The following is a 20,723-nucleotide window of genomic DNA, read 5'->3' on the forward strand; positions in this document are numbered from 1 at the left end:
ATCCCTCAACCCATACATTTCAGTTTAGCTTCATTTCAATTTTAAAAACTAAAAGCCTACACACACTGAATTACATTATACATGAATCAGTTGTATAATAACAGTCAGTAGAAACCCAGGTGATCTCATTGTGTCAAATATTTTATAATCCTACAATATTGTTGCAATATTAATATCCAGGTATTTGGTCAAAAATATGGAGATATATATAGATATATGATTTTGTCAAACGGTCACTTCAGCGTAAATGATAGACAATGTCTTTCATTTTTGAGTATATGATTGATTAATTATGTATATTTTAGTCATGTTACAACCGTTCCTGGCATGTGTTACAACCGTTCCTGTACCCTGGGACGATTGTAACAGTGGAATGTATATCTATCTATCTGAATACATTATTTAAGTAGCTGACACAGTGAAGTTTGAAACTTAGCAAATTGGCTGATCCAGTGTAAATAGTTTTTGATTTATTGGGAAAATGCAAAACAAAAACTGTTACAACTGTCCCATGTCTCCTTACACCACGAAGTCCCTGCTGTTCCCTTTAAAAGGACTATAGTTGTCCAACAGGAAGGTAATAACCAGATGTGTCATCTCCTTGTGAGCCTGTTTAATGGAAGGTGCTGCGTGTTGGCCTGCGGGATTCTGCACCGCCTGCACCGCTTTCTGTTCAGGGACACTGATTGTTCTCTGCTTCAGCATGTTGTCATAGTCTGTGGCAGAGAGTGCACTGCTTATAAAGTACAGAGACAGATGTGAGCTGATTGTTCATGACTGGACCACACACCCCTAGCGATGGGTAGATCACAAACTCAGCTGTCTCTCCTGCTTCTTACAATATTGTGCTAACCGCACAACAGGAACGAGGGAAAGTGGAGGAGTCTGTTGATCTGTGTCTAACTGTGTGGCAGAGAGCGTTCCTACCAGAGTGTAACGTATGAAGCCATTTTGGGAATGAACATCACAATTTTTTTAATACTCTGCACAATTTAACCCTTTGAACCCTCAGCTATGGTTTAGATTTCACTACTTTCACTTTTAAGCTCATATCGTGGTCATTGTTGGGGCTCACCATTCATGCTTTATCTTGTTTTGTTTTCTCAGGACAGTCCAGGATATCCAAATCTTTTAGCATTTAATTTGATAATACTTAGAGATTTTTTATATTAGCCTTTATATCCAGAAAAAAAATATTTTGTCCAATGAAATTGTTTTGTTTTTCCATGTATATCACCAGAAAATATTGTCAGCAGAGATATCTTTTTTTATAGTTGTGTAGAAGAGATTGTCTAGAATCAGACAGTATCTGAATCATGTTTGTGGGACACTGCATGATTGAGCAATGTGAAAAATAAATATGTGCTTAGTGCCTGATGGAAAATAAATGTCATGAATTACTCCAGGTGGGGCGGCTGCTTCATGCAAGAGTGTAAGGATGACGCGACTTCAACTTCGAATATCTCTGCGATGCTTCGTCACACAGACGAGGCATTTTCGGAAAGCTTAAGTTGTGCAGTTTCACGGGATGTGTGCTACATCTCTCTGTGAGGAATACATCGTTGGGCAATTGAACGAAGAGGGAGAAGAGGAGTGAACTTGAACCCTTTTCTGAGGGTTAATGACGATGCAAAGGCAGAGTTCTTTTAACAGATACTTTGGATCCAACACATTGAAGAGACCAAACATGAAGACATTTAACAAAACATATATAGTGTAACACACTGTATCCATGGCAACGTATACTGTACTTCCTTTGTTAAAGACTTTTAACATTTAATTTAGCATTTTCCAAGATTTCCAAAATGTACATCACTTAGTGACATAATATCTCCCATCATCTCAAACTATGTGGGATGTACAAGTTGTTTTTGAAAATCAGGTAGCACATTCACGCCCTGTCTTCTTCGGTGGTGGTGACTGATAGCCACTAAAACCTTCCTCATAATGGAGCCTTGTGAGCAGGTAGAGAGTGTTTGGCCGGTGGTTGTGGAATTAGTGCTGAAATCGATGTTTCAATAAATATATTTTGTTCACGAATGTGTTTTTTCTCTTGTGTATTTTACTGAGATGTGTTATAGAAGTTTTGTGGTTTCACAAATGTATTAAGTTGTGTTTTATCTCTATTTTCTTTCTTTCTTTAGAAACAATCCACTACAGATGTTTTAACATTGTGCATTCATTAGGCTGAATTACTCGCAGGAGATATGTAGCTCTGTAGTACTGTGATACTCGGGGAGGAGACCTCCCTGCACCACCGGTTGTTGAGCGATACTGAACAGTTTGTAGCTAAAAGTCAAAGGACCAACAAAAAGAGTTTTGTTCTGTGTCTGGTTGAATCATTCATGATTAGGCCAAATTAATACATCAAGATCTTGCAATTACTAGACTGTAAATTAATGATTATGAGATGACGTTTTTTTTCTGCGGCAGCAATACACTTTCAATAACATGCAGAGTTGTTTTTAGAGGGCAGATGTAATTAGTCTGCTGTTCTGCTGATCCCAGGGGGTTTTGTCTGCAGGTCAAGCAGGCTGTCGACTAAAGGTGACCAAGGTTTAGGGAACATGCATTGTATACTGCAATGATGTCATGCCAGTTATCACCGGCACTCCCAGGTGGAAGATAGCCTCCGGTTTGCATTGAATCTTTTGTTAACCACATGTATTTTCAGAGACGGTGTTAGACTGTGTTGAGTTTTGGGAGGGACTTCTAACATTTCAGTAACAGCTCTGCAGTTCTCCAACACTCCTGTGATTTTATCCAAGGATAAGACAGGTCATAGATACAGTCCAAGACTAGGTGATCCTCATCAGTGACTGTGGCATGAGAGCAGCTTAAATGATGTTTATCTCCTCTCTGTGTGTGTGTGTGTGTGTGTGTGTGTGTGTGTGTGTGTGTGTGTGTGTGTGTGTGTGTGTGTGTGTGTGTGTGCGTGCGTGCGTGCGCGCGTGCGTGCGTGCACCTTTCGGTCCCAGCAGTTGTGCCTCTGTAGCTTTTCTTCCATCTCCACATCGTGCTTCATCAAACGGAGGACACTGCTCGCCTGTACCAGCCACCACCTCTCCATTACCTGAACACACATTCACACATTTATTGAAGAGAACTGAAAGACTTTTAATCTACCTTTTCTTTTTACAGCAGTCATTTTGACTTGTCACAGGAGACAATGCACAGGTGTATTAACGACGGCTCAGCTCCATTAAGTGTCCCAGTCAGCCATCACAATGAACCAACACGCATAAAAGCAGAACCTCCCCTAAATGGGATGCAGCCTTCATAAACACACCTGTGCCTTCCCTGCAGTGACAAAAAAAAAAGTCTGCTGTAAAATGAAAGGTCTATTGCCATGGATTTAAGTGTGAAACTGCTGCATTGAAATTATTTCCTCTTATTTTCTGCCAACATGGTGTTTACTGGGGAAGTTCGGACTTACTGATGAGGTCACGGGCACCGCTGAGCATCTTGGGGCGGTAGATTCGTCTGGAGTTAGTGTCCGACACATACAGCTGCCCTGTTACTGGGTCCGTAGCGAGATAGTAACGGTGAGCAGGGTTGTTGCTATGGACGAACAAAAAGGGGGGTGGAAAGATAACACACGAGAAATCACTGATTAAAAGCTAACATTAAAAAACACATATCATACGAAAACCATCTACATGTCTTCTGTGGATGGTTACCTCGTCTACAGTTTGAGTGTAAATATGATGAGGCAGTTGAACATGATTTAAGGAGACTACAATTTTACCAATGAGCAATAAAGCTATGATGAAACTGCCATTAAAATTGCAGATGAACAATTTGATTCCTGCATCGTGATGATGATATTTCTGTGCACATGATCAGAACTGCTTGCTTCTGATTGAAATGTAGGTGTGATGTACGAAAGTGAAGGAGTGTGGAGGAGAGAATATTAAAAATAAGTTTGTCTGTCTGTCAGTCTGGGCGGAGCTGTGTGGGTGCGATGGACCATCACTTGTCTGTGACACACTCTAGGATGGCTGCCACGCTGTCATGTAAAATCCATCACACACACACACACACACACACACACACACACACACACACACACACACACACACGTGCAGGAATGGATATATGCATATGAACTTGCCTCTAGCCGACAGTCTCAGTGGTCGGTGATAATCAGCAGATGATCACAGGCTGTTAATTAACACAACTAAAAATAGACGCACTGAGTGAGTGTGAAAGAGAGCCGGTGTTTCACTCTACTTGTGAGGCCCTGATGTGCAGATAAGCTCACTCTTTTGTTTTCATTTAATCTCTATTTAAGCAAAAAGATTCCATCATGATTGCACTGTAAGAACGGATTTAATAAAACTCAGTGAATCACTTGACCTGTTCATTCTGTCAGAAGTGCATTAGCGTGAAGGCAGTCTATCAGTTTCCACCTGTCTGTAAGAGCCATTGTGTTAATTAAACACAATGACATGCAGACGATTCAGCCTCCACTTTTATCAGCGTCATCCTTTGGTTTTAAACGTCTAATGAGTTCACTTTTTCAGCTTTTTAATTCCCACGTGCCAACGGAACGACGAAGACAAAGCCCATCAAAGTCATCCCTCAAAGTGTGTGTCTGCGTTCAGCAACACAGCCCGAGGAGCAACTTGACATGTGGATGACATTTGATCATCTAAACATGCCAGGACACATTAAAAGATGCGACTGAACAGGACGAAGAAAGAAGCAAGGACAGCAGGAGAACCACAAAACACTGATGAAAGGAGAAAAAAATACAAATAAAAAAGAGAAGCAGTAAGGAGTGATGAAGGCAGCGATTGAATGAGGAAATAATGCAGAGCACAGGACAAAGAAAGAGAGGAAGCAAGGGAAGAATGGGGGGAGAAATGGAGAAATAAATGAGGATTGAAAACAGAGGTACGGAAAAGAAGGGGCCAAAGACGGAGGAAGATAATCTAACCAAGAGCGAAGTGGAAGAAAAACAGTAACAAATGAAATGGAAAACCTCATGTGAAAAAGTAAACATGAAGAAGGGGCTGGATGTAAGGAAACAGACAGCTCGTTCTCTAGAAGAAATTGTTTTTTTTAATTAGAAAGTGAAATTTAATTGAAAAGTACATTTGAATGAGTCATAAAACTGAATCTAATAAATGTGTCCTGCCAGTGGAACAGAAGCTTCAGAAATCGTGTTGCTGTTTGTCTGTGTGTGTGTGTGTGTGTGTGTGTGTGTGTGTGTGTGTGTGTGTGTGTGTGTGTGTGTGTATGAGAAGGTATAGAAGAAGACCGACTGGGTCGAGCTTCATTTTCAGAGGGAAGGAAAGAGAAAATGAGACACAGCAGCAGATCTTAATGCACCAGCCTAAATCACAGAGTGAGCTTCGATATGTTGAGGAAGCTGGGGCAGCAGAAAACTAGTTAAACTCAGACTGACCTACAGGATGCAAGGCAACTACATTTGTGGAGCTTTTTTCACATACTGTTAGTGGAGGATGACATCTGTACACAAAATGAAAAATATCGTACAAAGTAAGAATAAGTACAAATTAAAAAAGACTGGAGAATAACGACAGAAACGTCTTAAGAAGTCATTAAACCAGCTAATCTACACCTACACCAAAATTTGCCAACACCAAAATGTGAGATGGCCACGCTTTGGCCCCTCTCGGTGTGACAGTTTCATGTTTTTGTAAGCGTGAAACTTACACGCACGTTACAGTAATGTCACAAAGGATCATGTGACCAAGTACAAATTACATTTTTTGGCAGTATGAATCAGAGACTGCCCTGCAGAAGGCAAAGTTCGAATCCAGGAGGTTACATGATTGTTCTTGAAGTGGTTTTTTTTGTCACAAACTCCAACCATGTGTGGTGCTTTTACTGAGCTTCTGATGCAGATGGATCACAAGTAGAAATACAACAAATCAAACTGGTAAAAAGCCTTACATTTTTACTTTGAGCTACACGCATTAGTGTTTTTAAAATAAGTATGTGTCATGAGAAAGAGGTCGCATGTCGGATAAACCCTCTGGCTCATTGTTTTGGCTTTTTAACCTGCAAACCCTCTCAAAGCTACTACCTTGCATTTAGCAGTTAAAGAGCCAGATCGTTTTATTTCATGGACACCAAACTGGAACTACAAGGACAGTAAACAACTGTTTGCTTCTGTTTGCAAAGTATTTAAATTAAAGTTTTCTAAGCAGCATTAAGCAAAAGTAGCAAAAGTAAATTAAATAACAATGTAGAAAAAAATATTTCAGACTATTATGTACATAATGTTTTATTGTTTTATCAGTACCGATGTTTTAAGGATTTAAAGCCTTCAGATGTAAGGTGAACTACTGTATATGCTGGCGGGTATTTTCAGTGCAAACAATGTTATATTTTTTCTGTACATTATTGGCTAGAATGTCTCTCTAACGTGGTAGAGTAGGAGCTATCGAATCACTTTATTGTGAAAAGTGATTTGTGTGAAGAATATCTGCCCGTATGTTCACATCTCTGAATCCCCTTGAATGAATTTAAAGAAGACGGCGAGAATACAGTAGAGAGACGGAGGGATAAAGATACTTAAATATAGTACAATGTCACTCCTTGCAGGGTCTCCTTGCTAGCGGCTGCTGCTAAAGCGATGATTGTGCTGTTCATCTGAGCTGACAGCAGAAGAATAGGCTCGATTTCGTGTGAACACTTGTCAAGATTAGGGAGCGAGATGGGATGAGACTGAGGAGACACAAAAGAAGCGGGCAAAAGAAGCCAGATGAGTGGGTCTTACTTTAACAAATGTCGTGGCTACTTTTTCCTCAACTCTTTGCTTCTCTTTGTCTCTGCTGAGATTTACTGCAACATTATTGTACTCAGTAAAGGAATTTCATGCCTCCCGATTTGATCGTTTACTCTAGTAAATGTGATCGTGACTTAAAAGGAAAGACAAAAACAACACAAATTGGCGCAAAAAACAGACTATAATATGACTAATAAGTAAGTGAAATGAAGGTTAAAGGTTGAAAATAGTTAGTCACTCTTACCTATGCCTGAAATCTTTGTTTCTTTAACACAGTGCAAGCAAAGGCAAGGAAATAGAGAAGACACAAGAATTAGTAGACAGACGATGAAAATCAGCAGATGAAAAAAGATTACTGGAAAACATTCAACAGTGAAAGTTTGAATTATGTTACACAGAACTCAAGAAAAAATATTTCAGATGTTTGTTTAGTGACGAGTTTTGAGAAATAAACACTCAAGAGGAAGCATGCTTCTAAATTCAGAACAGAAAACCTCACTTCCTTTCATCTTTCAGCACATTGGCTCAAAACTAAGTACTCCGATGTTTATCACTGAACGTGCAGTCTGGCCATACATCTATCCATCTCTCCCTTCCTTTTTTTCAGTTTCACTGTTTAAAAGTCTTCCAAGAGAAATGATGTGGAGTCAAACAGTTTAGTGCAGGAAGGAGAGATGCCCAGAAAAGCTGATTCAGAGCGGTTGTAGCTGGTTTCTAAAAACACATTTTTAGCTGTTATTTAGTTTAATTCAAATTCATTACGATTTGTGCATTGCAATACTCACAGGAAACCTGGATGAAATGGTTTTTGGCAAAGCTTTATTTCAAAATGTGGATGTGGAGTTCTGTGAGTGAGACCTTCATCTCTGTGACAATACGGGATGTATTCTCTGGATTAGGTTGAAACCTGTGATCCAGCAGCAGCAGCCATCCTCCCTCCCCTCTTACCTCAGCTCCATGACACTGGTAACATTCCCAGAGGGAAAGATCCTCCTGATGTAGTTGAAGTCTCCAACAAAAATGCTGCCATCTGCTCCACAAGCCAACGCCAGGGGCGCCAGCAGCTTGTTGCCCTCTGCCTGCCCGTTACAGCTGGGACAGGAGATGCTGCGACGCCGACCGTTTCCTGGGAGAGGATGTTCACATTCATTTTTATTGACTGTAACAGTTGGTTTCTCCTATTAAATGCATAAAATCCTCTGCATCTTTGCGCAAAGCTCAGAACCAGCATCTAATTTACAATATAGATATATTTATATAAATACAATATATTTTTTGGTAAAAATAATGAGGTCAGAAAATAATATTAACAATCTAAACCCATCGGTGGTAAAAAAAAAAAAACACCCAGCGGTTTCAGTGGATGTGCATTGTGCTACATTAAAACCCATTTCACTACGGCCAGCTGAAGCTAAATTACTAAAATTTTAACAATGGGAAAATAGAACGCAGGTTGAAAAAGACCAAATTCCCTTTAATAGTACACCAAAAGACAAAGAGGTTGGAAATCACTGGTTAATCTTTAATCTCACCACCACAAAGTAAGAGTACCTGTGGACATGCACCCCAGTTACTTTCCACCACTACACCCAGCTGAGAAACCATCATGCATGATCAACACTGATCACAAATTAATATACTCAAACAGGTCAAATATAGTATAAACTGTCCTTACCCATGATGCTGCTGATGACAGGGGGCTGCTGGGAAATGAAAATATTCTCACCGTTGCCCTTGTACAGTATACCTGGTGGAGACAGGACATTAAGATGAGCAAAAGATATAGGTAGGTAGGTAGGTAGGTATTTACTTTATTAATCCCCGAGGGGAAATTTTTTTCGCTACAGCAGCATACAGAAGCAATAAGATAATAATATAAATAATAGAATAAAATAATAGAATAGAATAGAATAATAGAAAAGCAATAAAATAGCAGTAAATAGCAGTAAAAAATATAAATATAAAATATAAAATGCACAGTATATACAGTACATTATATATCTATATATATTACATACAAACAAACCAAGAAACACAGTCAACATATATATATATACATATATATATACAGTACAATATATATCTATATATATTATATACAAACAAACCAAGAAACACAGTCAACAGTGTTATTGTACTGTGATGGATTTTGCCAGAGGTGAGTTATTGTACAGTCTTATTGCAGTGGGCAGAGAGCACAGAGAGAAAGTCATATTTTATTTAACATTAACATCCTCATATACATATCCCCATCCTGTCGCGGGGTTCATTGTGGTGTGATCTTATCGTGGCTTGCTGATTGGACTTTATTGCACAATTGTGATGCGGCTGATACGCAAACCTGTCTATCTTTATCTGAAATATTTGTACAACAAGTTCAGATAAAAAACAAACATTTTATCTAAAATGAACTATGTGTTAAAAGTTATACTTTATTCAGCTGAAACTGTCATATTTACTGTGCACATGAGAAACAGAAGAGGAATAACATCTAATCCAGTCTGTGGAGGAACATCGGCAGCATTTGTGCTCATTTCATGAAATGTTATGGCACTTTCAATTTTTATTTTTTTAACATAAATTGTCCTTTCATTGCACGAATGAACTGGAAACAACATTTAAAATGCCACCATCCAACTGTCACCAAGTGGAGCACGTCAGATAAAACCAAGAAGTTGAAATGTGGGAATTTACTTGTCTGCTTCCTGATGCTGATGAGGAGGAAGAGCGTGTTTGTGTGTGTCTGCCCTCTCTCCGAGCCAGCTCCTTTCAACTCTACATGTACTGTGTGCGCATATTTGTGGGGATGTTTGTGTGGAAATGTGTGACAGTTTTCTTTCGCTTTCACTGCGGGGGTTCCGGAAGATGACACGGCATGTAAGATTAAAGGGATGCTTGTGCCGTCACTGTGTGTGTGCTTCACCTTTGAAAAGAATCCGTGAATGGATATTAGCGGCAGTCTAATGACCATAAAGCTATCAAACTGAATTCAGATGACTATCAATTAGCTAAATGTGTTCCTTCTCACTATTAATTAATTTGTCTTCTGTCCTGTCCGAAGAAACTGAAACTGAAAAAAATTCAAATGCTTTGGTGACATCTTTTTGTTACACTTGAACTGACTTATGGTGCCACCAGGTGTAATTTCCTCCTAAAACGAATGGAGGATGACAAAGGGGAGACGACATGAGGTAAGAAAACAAGGAAGAGGTGTTTGGTGTGTTGACATGTGAGGGGTTTAATGTGCAGGAGCGATGAGAAGATGAATGTAGGAAAAGCGAGGGATGCACTCATTCTTCAAAGTGAGACATCAAAGAGGAACCTCCTGCAGAGAGCTGAATTATTAAAACCGTGCCACCATCTTGGAAATCATGCGGCCTGCTTCATAATCTATCTATCTATCTATCTATCTATCTATCTATCTATCTATCTATCTATCTATCTATCTATCTATCTATCTATCTGTCTATCTGTCTATCTGTCTGTCTGTCTGTCTGTCTGCATATAAAAGGTTCTGAGTGGTGGGCCACTCAGTCACTGGACCCGTCTCCGGCCATCACGTGTATCTTGAGATGAGTCCTCTGACCAAGCAGCCGAGGTTGCATTGCCGAGGGGGAGGTGGCGGGGGACGCGGGGCCATCTGGTCGGGAGCGGGGCCGAGACGATGGCGTTCTCGTCTCACACGGGTCCGCACCGCCCGCAGCCTCCACCGATGGAGGTCTGTGTTCTATGTTGTTTTTATGGTAGAAAGAACCTTTTATGTGTCACATGGGAGTTCAGATGATTTTCTGAGACGAGGTATTTTTTTCTCCCTCTTCTGCAACTTTCTGTCATGAACACGGTCAAGTTTTTCAACCCCAGCGTGACACATTACAATCGGCCCCTGGATCCTGTATCAGTCGGTTCCCTTCCCATCCAGTTATCTCTACATCCCTCTCCTTCTCCTTCCCCTGTCCTCTTCTCCCTCTCCCCCCTCTTTCATCTCTCCTTCTATTAGTAGGTGTTGATTGATCAACAGAAGCCGAGCCAGCAGGGTTTCCACACATGCTGTGCTGCGGTCTACACAGGCAGCCAACTAGTTGCCTGACTAGAAAATAGTATGTGTGTGTGTGTGTGTGTGTGTGTGTGTGTGTGATGGGAAATGATAGAGTGGGTGAGAAAAAGGTAGAGAGTACACTGAATTCTCCTGCTGTGTTAAAAGAGCGAGCAGTAAAGGCTCTCTCACGTGGCTTTCTATGTGTGTTTTTTAAATGAGTAGATTTGACCTTGATCTCAAACCTCTCCATCTTAAAACCTACATACATTTACAGTTGTACATTCTCGTAACATCCACGAGGAGCCCCGACACACTGATCTAATCTGGGAGACCTGGAGCCAACAAAGTCACACTGATAAAGCTTTGTTTCGTCTCACATCACAGTTTCATTTCAATACTCTTGTGTTCACACAGCAGAAAAATACTGAAAGATTGAACAAACCAGCCAGCCATTATAGAGCCATTGTACATTAGTTTAACTGCTGCATTTCTTGGAAGAGGAATTAAGAATGTGTGTTTTCAGCACATGCTTGTAAAAGAAGAAGAGGAGATGCAGCAGAGCACCACCATGGTAAAAACTGATTTGTCAGTCCGACTGCTCCGTCACTGACTGCCTCTGCTGCTGCATCGGCTGAACAGCTGCAGATAAAAGCAGACTCTGTCACAAAAGCTTCAGGTGTGGTCAGCCAAAGAGTCCCAGAGACAACAGCGAGGTCCATTCGTCAGGGCTCACACATCGACACAAACAGAACTTCTGGTATTATACCAGCATGCATCTGATTTACTTTACTTTTGTTGATGGAGCTAATTGTCACATGGTTTCCACTTCTGTGTTCAGTCATTATAGACTGCACATAACAGTGGACGTAGTGTCTGCTGTCTGAAAAATTAGGCAGTTGCTGAAGCCAGAAGTGCCTCTGGTGCAGTCAGGTTACGGCTATCGGTGGGCGGTACGTAGTATCATCTGTCGAGTCAGATCCACCACTCACTCCTCCACAGCTCGTCCATATATGGTCACTTCCTGCTCCAAACCACTTCAAACTAGCAAGATGGCACCGGCCAAAATCTGAACTCGAGACTTCATAACGTTCACAAACCAGTTGGTTACGTCACTGTTGGTTGCCACACACACTGACAGCCATAATGCACACACACAATATAACAAAAGGGTCAAAGGCAGTAAAATATTTTTTCACACACTGTATGAAGTGAGTTGAGTAATGACTGTAGGTTGTTGGCACTGCAAATTAGTGTTAAGAACCTTCAGCCAATCAGTGGGATACACTACAATGTTTAAAAAGATTGTTCCTGATGGCCAAGGACAGATGAACAAATGTCGATCCCCCTTTTTTTTTTATTATTAATCAGTGACACTGAATGTCTCTGCTGATAACAGGTATAACTAGAATAAATCTGTGGACATTTATTTTTTGAAATTTTCTAATTTACTGCAGTTCTTAACTGGGTTTTCGACCGGGCACAGGTCGGTCATGTCCAGTGTTTGAAGCTGTTTAGTTTTGACATCTGTAAAACCTTCATACTTCACTGGCAGTGTTTCAGACTCGACTTCCTGATTTGCTCATTTTACTTTTGTTTTTGTGCTTCTGCTGGGTAAACATTGGTTTGTTTTTTTGTTGTGTGTTTAGTGTTATTTCCTACATTGAGCTGTAGCCTACAGTAAATACAGTTTGCTGTGTTTTAGTTCTGAAAAAAAAAAAAACGTACGACGGGGATTCAGCACAGGTTGTTTTATTTTGAAAATCGTCTGGATGCTCTATGCCACCCTCTGAGTTCCTGCTGATCTGGTCTGAGCAGATTGATGCATCTTCAGTGAAATTAATTAAATGAAATAAAATAAAATAAGAGAAAATCGCTGTCTGATTGAACTTATCTCACTTCACATGCCTGAAGAAGTAAATGACGTTGAGTTAAAAAAAAACTTTGGAAAATACCACAAATTACCACGTTGTCAGATTGCCTGTAGAAATATTTTCAAAACCAAAAACATCAAAAATAAACTTCATTGAAAATATCTCATCCTCTCCCCTGTGATCTGAACTATAAATGCTGGAGAAGAAGACGGGCTGTGATGGAGCTGAGGCTGACCTTTATTAATAAAAAGCATACCTGTCATGTATTTTAGCAGGCTGAGAGAAAAGCATAGACATTTTATTAGAGGGAACAGCCTGATATATATATATATATATATATATATATATATATATATATATATATATATACAGTGGGTACGGAAAGTATTCAGACCCCTTTAAATTTTTCACTCTTTGTTTCATTGCAGCCATTTGCTAAAATCAAAAAAGCTCATTTTGTTTCTCATTAATGTACACTCAGCACCCCATCTTGACAGAAAAAAACAGAAATGTAGAAATTTGTGCAAATTTATTAAAAAAGAAAAACTGAAATATCACATGGTCATAAGTATTCAGACCCTTTGCTCAGTATTGAGTGGAAGCACCCTTTTGAGCTAGTACAGCCATGAGTCTTCTTGGGAATGATGCAACAAGCTTTTCACACCTGGATTTGGGGATCCTCTGCCATTCTTCCTTGCAGATCCTCTCCAGTTCCGTCAGGTTGGATGGTGAACGTTGGTGGACAGCCATTTTCAGGTCTCTCCAGAGATGCTCAATTGGGTTTAGGTCAGGGCTCTGGCTGGGCCAGTCAAGAATGGTCACAGAGTTGCTCCGAAGCCACTCCTTTGTTATTTTAGCTGTGTGCTTAGGGTCATTGTCTTGTTGGAAGGTGAACCTTCGGCCCAGTCTGAGGTCCAGAGCACTCTGGAAGAGGTTTTCTTCCAGGATATCTCTGTACTTGGCCACATTCATCTTTCCTTCAATTGCAACCAGTCGTCCTGTCCCTGCAGCTGAAAAACACCCCCATAGCATGATGCTGCCACCACCATGTTTCACTGTTGGGATTGTATTGGGCAGGTGATGAGCAGTGCCTGGTTTTCTCCACACATACCGCTTAGAATTAATGCCAAAAAGTTCAATCTTGGTCTCATCAGACCAGAGAATCTTATTTCTCATAGTCTGGGAGTCCTTCATGTGTTTTTTGGCAAACTCTATGTGGGCTTTTATATGTCTTGCACTGAGGAGAGGCTTCCGTCGGGCCACTCTGCCATAAAGCCCCGACTGGTGGAGGGCTGCAGTGATAGTTGACTTTGTGGAACTTTCTCCCATCTCCCTACTGCATCTCTGGAGCTCAGCCACAGTGATCTTTGGGTTCCTCTTTACCTCTCTCACCAAGGCTCTTCTCCCACGATTGCTCAGTTTGGCTGGACGGCCAGGTCTAGGAAGAGTTCTGGTCGTCCCAAACTTCTTCCATTTAAGGATTATGGAGGCCACAGTGCTCTTAGGAACCTTGAGTGCTGCAGAAATTATTTTGTAACCTTGGCCAGATCTGTGCCTTGCCACAATTCTGTCTCTGAGCTCCTTGGACAGTTCCTTCGACCTCATGATTCTCATTTGCTCTGACATGCACTGTGAGCTGTAAGGTCTTATATAGACAGGTGTGTCCCTTTCCTAATCAAGTCCAATCAGTTTAATTAAACACAGCTGGACTCCAATGAAGGAGTAGAACCATCTCAAGGAGGATCAGAAGAAATGGACAGCATGTGAGTTAAATATGAGTGTCACAGCAAAGGGTCTGAATACTTATGACCATGTGATATTTCAGTTTTTCTTTTTTAATAAATTTGCACAAATTTCTACATTTCTGTTTTTTTCTGTCAAGATGGGGTGCTGAGTGTACATTAATGAGAAATAAAATGAACTTTTTTGATTTTAGCAAATGGCTGCAATGAAACAAAGAGTGAAAAATTTAAAGGGGTCTGAATACTTTCCGTACCCACTGTATATATATATGTATATATATATATATATATATATATATATATATATATATTTAACCTCTGGTTCTTCTACAGCAGATTTGGAGATTACTTAAGAGGTTATTGAATTTGCTGTATTTATGTAATCCTATAATCTTTTAAAACTTCGTCACATTTAAATACATGGGCCGACAAACCATAGGTCATTTATGATCAAATTACATTCGGTAAAACAAAGATATGGTTTTGCCAATTATAAATGGTTTTTTTCTTCTTCTTCATTTACCTCAATGTCTCTCAGTGTAGATTGATGTGTATAATTCATCATTAACATAGGAAAACGAAAACAACGCCTCCAGTGAGCCTTGCGTTCCTTCACCTCTCAGTAGAAATGACATTATGAGCTTCTATATAAATGTCATTGTAACTGTTAGAGAAAAAACAAAAAAACATCACATCCTTCCCACAGATGTATCGTCAAGTGCGTTAGCTTTTAGATTTAGATTTAGACCACTTCTCTCCCACAGATCTCTCCGAGCTAACGTTACCAACTGCTTCATCGAACCAGTGATTCCCAAACCGTGGTGTGTGTTCCAGGTAGGGCCCCGCTGCAAGCCGTGGTGAACTCTACTGCTTGTTATGCAGGAATGCACTGTATACACGCTAAGAAAGCTGCAGGATTTCCTATTTAAAAATGCCCAAGGAGATGTAACATTATAATTTTGTGACAGAACTTTTCACTTCAGTGATTTTGTTCTGTAAATACCGGCCAGCTTTCACGCTTTTCATTTTCAGTCTGTCTCACGCTCTCAAGCTGCCCAAACTAATGCCATGCCAAATAAAGAGGTCATCTCAAAGAAAAGAAAGAGTTACATATGACACACTTACAATGTGTGTTGAAATTGTTCAGATTTTTTGTTTGCACACAGGACAAACTTTGAACGTCAAGGTTTTCACACATTTCAGCAACAACATTATCTTAATGTCACAGAGAGCGCACACGGCACAGTGTGAATGCCTTAAGTCGCTGGAGGCGCACGCACGCACGCACACACACACACACACACACACACACACACACACACACACACACACATTCCACATCTATTACAAACTGAAATATCCATAAAAACAGAGAGTGTGTGACAGGTTCGTTGATGAGATTCACCAGTCAATGAACGTCAACTGAGTTTTGAGGAGATATTAGCGAGAGCTGGAGTTTAGTTTGTTGCCTCGAGCTGCTTGAAGGAATCTTTTCTCAGACTTTATTAAATACCTGCAGACTCAAACGGCAGCAGGAATCATGCCAGCATCTCTAAGCACAACAGCGGTGACTTCATTAATGACTTATAAATTATCAATGATCCCTGACACAGAGATCAGAATCGATCAGGGTCGAACGGCAAATGACAGCAGTGCAACCTCCTCCAATACAAATCAACTGTTGTTCCACAGCATCTGTCTTTAGGTCGAGGTAGAGCATTGAGCTCCATCACAGCTGTGGGGATATTCTTTTATTTTCCTCTTCGTAAAAGTCTGATCTGTTTATTAAACAGAGATTTTTCCATTTCAGTCTCACAAGTGTAAATGGGAGTATCTAGCAAAAAACAACAACATCACATTCCATGAGTTGCTGGTTAGATAAATGATCATTACACATGCACAGACCGAAATCAACCTATTAGTAAATTAAATGACTATCAAAAATGTCAATCAGTTTAAACATCCTCCTATCCATCCATCCGTCCAGATCAATAAACAGATTTTGAAACAGCAGCCTTATGTTTTTGTTGTTTAGTCGAGTCAATGGCATTAATTAATGTTACGTGTTGATAGGTTTGGTACATAGTGGAAAATGGCCTGACAGGTTTAGGAACCTCTGATTTAAACAATTAAACTTATCCCAAATACACTGCTAAAGGATGTTTTACTCTTGAATAACATCTCCATATGATATCTCATCCATCGCTTCTTTGTTAAAAAAAAAAAGGGTGAGTACTGCAGCTTTTTTAGAGTTGCTGTCAATAAACCTCATCTTAAAAAGGCCTATTTGTGATCCAGGCATTTTACACAAGAGACTTATTTCCTCCTTTTAATTTACAAAATCCTTAAAAAAGCTGTCTAGCACTGCTCAAAGTCACCAAAAGATTTTCTCACTGCCGACGACAGAGGGCTTGTCTCGGTGTGTCCTGATGGATGTCAGTGCTGCATCTGACACATTGATCACAGCATGTTATTACAGACACTGGAACATGTCGTTGGGATTAATTAAACTGCACTATGTAGGTTCAGATCATATCTATCAGATATCTGTTCATGTGAGTGATGACTCTTCCATGAACACGAGTTAGTGATGGAGTTTATGCTTTGGTGTTATTATTAAATAGCACGACATAAATCCTCTATTGTTTTGTGGTTACATACCTCTGTAACTGCTCAACCCTTTCCATACAAAAAACAACATTAGAGAAACAATGAATTTTTCATTTTGGATATTTTGATACCAGTGTATTAGAAATAAAAACAAATAGTTAGTTGTGTGGGTCATTGAATGAGATGAATGAATTAAAGAGGGTGTAACAGAGTGTGGTCCTGGTTTGGCAACAAGTCAAAGTAGGCTTTCAAGAGTTGAAGCTCTTTTGCCTATTACAGGTTAAATGTCAAAAATTCAACTACAAGCACTTAAATTTGGGATTAGTGTCATGCCACTATTCGGGGACAACAGACACAAATTAAGTTTAAATTAAGTTATTTAAAATGCACTAATTTTGATATGATGTCTGGGAAAAGAAGTAACTTCCTTGAGTTCTGTGGAGCAAAGCACTAAAGCACTGCAGCTGTGGCTGAGCTGCTTAGTGTCTGAATAACAGAGTGCACTGCTTTGCTGGGCAGCTTACGCCCTTATACTCCCCCAGACTCCCCCTCTGCACACACACGGATGTGTGAATACACAGACAAGCAAACAAGCCCGGGTTTCAGAACTCACAGGCACACTCGAATGGGAATCTCACACACACACACACACACACACACACACACACACACACACACACACACACACACACACACACATACAAATTCACTGGAAAACATCCTCGCAACACATGCACAAGGAAGCAGATCGACTCCGTCAACCCTCTGCCCCTGAAACGCACATACATACGCACGCACACGCACACGCACACGCACACACACACACACACTCTATCTCTCTCTCTTTCATCCAGTCTTTTCTCACACACCATCTCTCTCTCTTTCTCTCTCTCTTTCATCCAGTCTTTTCTGAGTTGTTCAGCAGTGCTCACTACACAGTATTCACAGATCACATAACACCTGGTGTGTGTGCGTGTGTGTGTGTGTGTGTGTGTGTGTGTGTGTGTGTGTGTATGTGTGTGTGTGTGTGTGTGTGTGTGTAAAGGTGGGTATGAGCCTCTGCACACAATTCTCCTCTACGGCGCACTCTATTTGTGAAATGTCTCAGGATGTGTTTGTTTCATTATTTTTTTTTTCCTATTTTCCTTATATACAATAATCAATTGATAGTAATAAAAGTAAGTTAAAACTTAGAATAATACATTGAACTGCAATGTGATTTGTATATTACCTGCAATACACACCAAACCATAAAACCATTCTATTTACTATTTATAAAATACCGCAGCCTTGACTTATAACAGAAATTGTGAGAAAATGATCTCACATCACACTAATGAATGAACAAACCTTTCACAATAGATTTAACTAATACTTAAAAAAATTTTCACTAATTAATTGATGGCCAGCCTACTTTGATGTTTTATTTTATTCTATTTATTTTGTTATTATTATTATTATTATTATTATTATTATTATTATTATTATTATTATTATTATCTGTGCCACTACAACAAATATTAAATTGTTCTATGCCTGTATGTGTTTTGGTCTTAAATTGATGTACTTTTAAAATTTTACCTGTTTTACTGTCAGCTCGACAATCATCTGTAAAGCAGCAGGACAGCTCTGAACAGTAATTAACGCAAATTCAAGGATACTCCGCAATATTTGTAGGAGCGTGCAATTTTTTTTAAATTTCCGGAATTTTTCCGCAAAGAAAGTTTGCCAGCAGAAGCTGTGCTGGAAGTATTACAGCATAGAGTAAGTATTTTCAAACAAAACTTGCTTTATTAACAAAATATCTCTTAATTAACAATGAGCACAGTTCACCTCCTATCCTCTCCTCACCAAAACAAACTCAATGCACCTGAGGAAACCGGAACAAGCGGAAAACCCTGAAATGACTGGGTTCGCAAGAAATATGGTCTTCACATAAAAATGTTCTAATTAAATGATTATAATCAAAGGAAGTGATTACATATTTATTCCTTTATCAGGTAGTGCTAAAAAAGAAATGATTGTTTTCTTTCTTGACTTAAATTTTTTTCGAATTCCTACAATTTTACACAAAACAACGTTCTTAAAACTCTGCAAATTACATAGCGATTTTTGAGAAAATTGACCGTAAAATCAAACATTTTTGATTGCAACAAAAAAAAAAAAAAAAAAAAAAAAAAAAAAAAATCTAAATTTTGGAGGGACTAAGACGTAGTTGAACTGTGTTGGCCTGTTGATAAAGGAACAACCTTTGTTACATTGTGTTACTTTCTTCAAAGTAAAAGTGAAAACTAAAAGGAAAAACTGAAGCTCGAATGTAATAATAACAATCAATCTAATAATAATATGTCGAGTTGATTCATTTATATTCAATAATATTCAGAGCTCCCTTGGATGTGATGCAGCTACAGTATGTGAACATGTACAAGAATCCAACTGAAAATCACAGCTTATAAAGTACCAATATAAAAACTAAATTGTAATTTGCGTCTTTATTAGAACAGTTTTATAAGAGCTGCTGCTGTTTACGTGGTTCTTTGGTTATTATATGTTGACAACTGAGGAAAGTCGGAAATAAATGAATATGAATAAATAAAAAGTTCATTTCGGATACTAGTTTAATGTAATCTAATGTAATGGAATCTAACAGGGAACTGCTGTACAATAGTACATCAAATTAAACTTTAATGATCATACAGTTTATGAAAGGTTGAGGGCGCTGTGTGTTGACTCGATTTACATGTGACATAAATGACTTGAGCACAGAAAAAGCTGCACAGAAAAGTGAGAACAGGTTTACTTCCCAGTCTGCAGGTGTCACCACGGTTAATTTTGTGCTCCCAGAAAATATTCTGAAACCTTCCAGACTGACACCAGCAGGCTGCACAAACTTGACCCACTGGGGCCCTCATACTGCTATCCTTACTACCGTCTCCTGTAATAAAGGTTAATTTTTCAGGAAGATGGCTAATATACTGCTCATTAATCATGTGTTCTCTAAACTGCATTGTTTATGATGGCTGTCATGTGGTCCAGAGCAGCTGGTTTCATGAACTACATGATGGGCGTGCCTTCCAGCTGCCTCATTCTGTCTACAGATGAATATAAAAAAAAAAAAGAAAAGTGAAATTTGAATAGGAGATATGCAGTAAACAGGAGAAAGCTGGTCCTTCCTGTCAAAACATAAAAAAACACAAAAGGAAGACCTCCTCGCTGGCAGACCATTAGAAGACAACACTCACTGTACAGGCGGGCAATCTCCAAATCCAACACATCGTCCCATCCACATCATTAGTGGAGCCACAAGACAAAAAGCTCAGAGAGAACACAGCCGGAGTGTCAGGCTGTCTCCTTCAAACACACGCACGGACCACATTGTTCTGATGTTCATACAGTGTGTTTTTGTCTCAGGGACAGACACGCATTGTGCAACTGCACTGGCGTCCCTCAAGACACAAAATCACACCCACCGAGAGGAGTACGCATATGGGCAGAAAATCACAAATCACACACACACACACACACACACACACACACACACACACACACACACACACACACACACACACACACACACAAACTGAATTGGGTGACAAGGTGTTGAAAGCCCAAGAGGACTGCAGGGAGAGAGGGATGAATAGCCAATGTGATGGATGGGGTGACAGATAGAGGACAGCAAGAGAGGAATGGGGAGTGAGTGT

At 39.7% G+C, this 20,723-nt stretch overlaps 1 protein-coding gene across 5 annotated transcripts in view; it reads right to left on the bottom strand.

Annotated features, from left to right (window-relative positions):
- tenm3 (teneurin transmembrane protein 3) overlaps positions 1 to 20,723 on the bottom strand; it is a 338,433-nt gene that overhangs the window by 34,464 nt on the left and 283,246 nt on the right. For 4 of the 5 annotated variants that reach the window (XM_069168313.1, XM_069168316.1, XM_069168314.1 and 1 more), the window contains 5 exons: positions 8,439 to 8,510; positions 7,712 to 7,889; positions 7,008 to 7,028; positions 3,437 to 3,561; positions 2,966 to 3,073 (listed from right to left, as the gene is read on the bottom strand). In XM_069168313.1, coding sequence (XP_069024414.1) covers positions 2,966 to 3,073; positions 3,437 to 3,561; positions 7,008 to 7,028; positions 7,712 to 7,889; positions 8,439 to 8,510 — 504 coding nt within the window. The remainder of the gene's footprint in view (positions 1 to 2,965; positions 3,074 to 3,436; positions 3,562 to 7,007; positions 7,029 to 7,711; positions 7,890 to 8,438; positions 8,511 to 20,723) is intronic. The other variant, XM_069168317.1, reaches the window with a different exon arrangement.

The sequence above is a fragment of the Embiotoca jacksoni genome, unplaced genomic scaffold (assembly GCF_022577435.1).
Source record: "Embiotoca jacksoni isolate LCO1_2020_lvr unplaced genomic scaffold, fEmbJac1.0.p SCAF_4, whole genome shotgun sequence".
Taxonomy (NCBI): Eukaryota; Metazoa; Chordata; class Actinopteri; family Embiotocidae; genus Embiotoca; species Embiotoca jacksoni.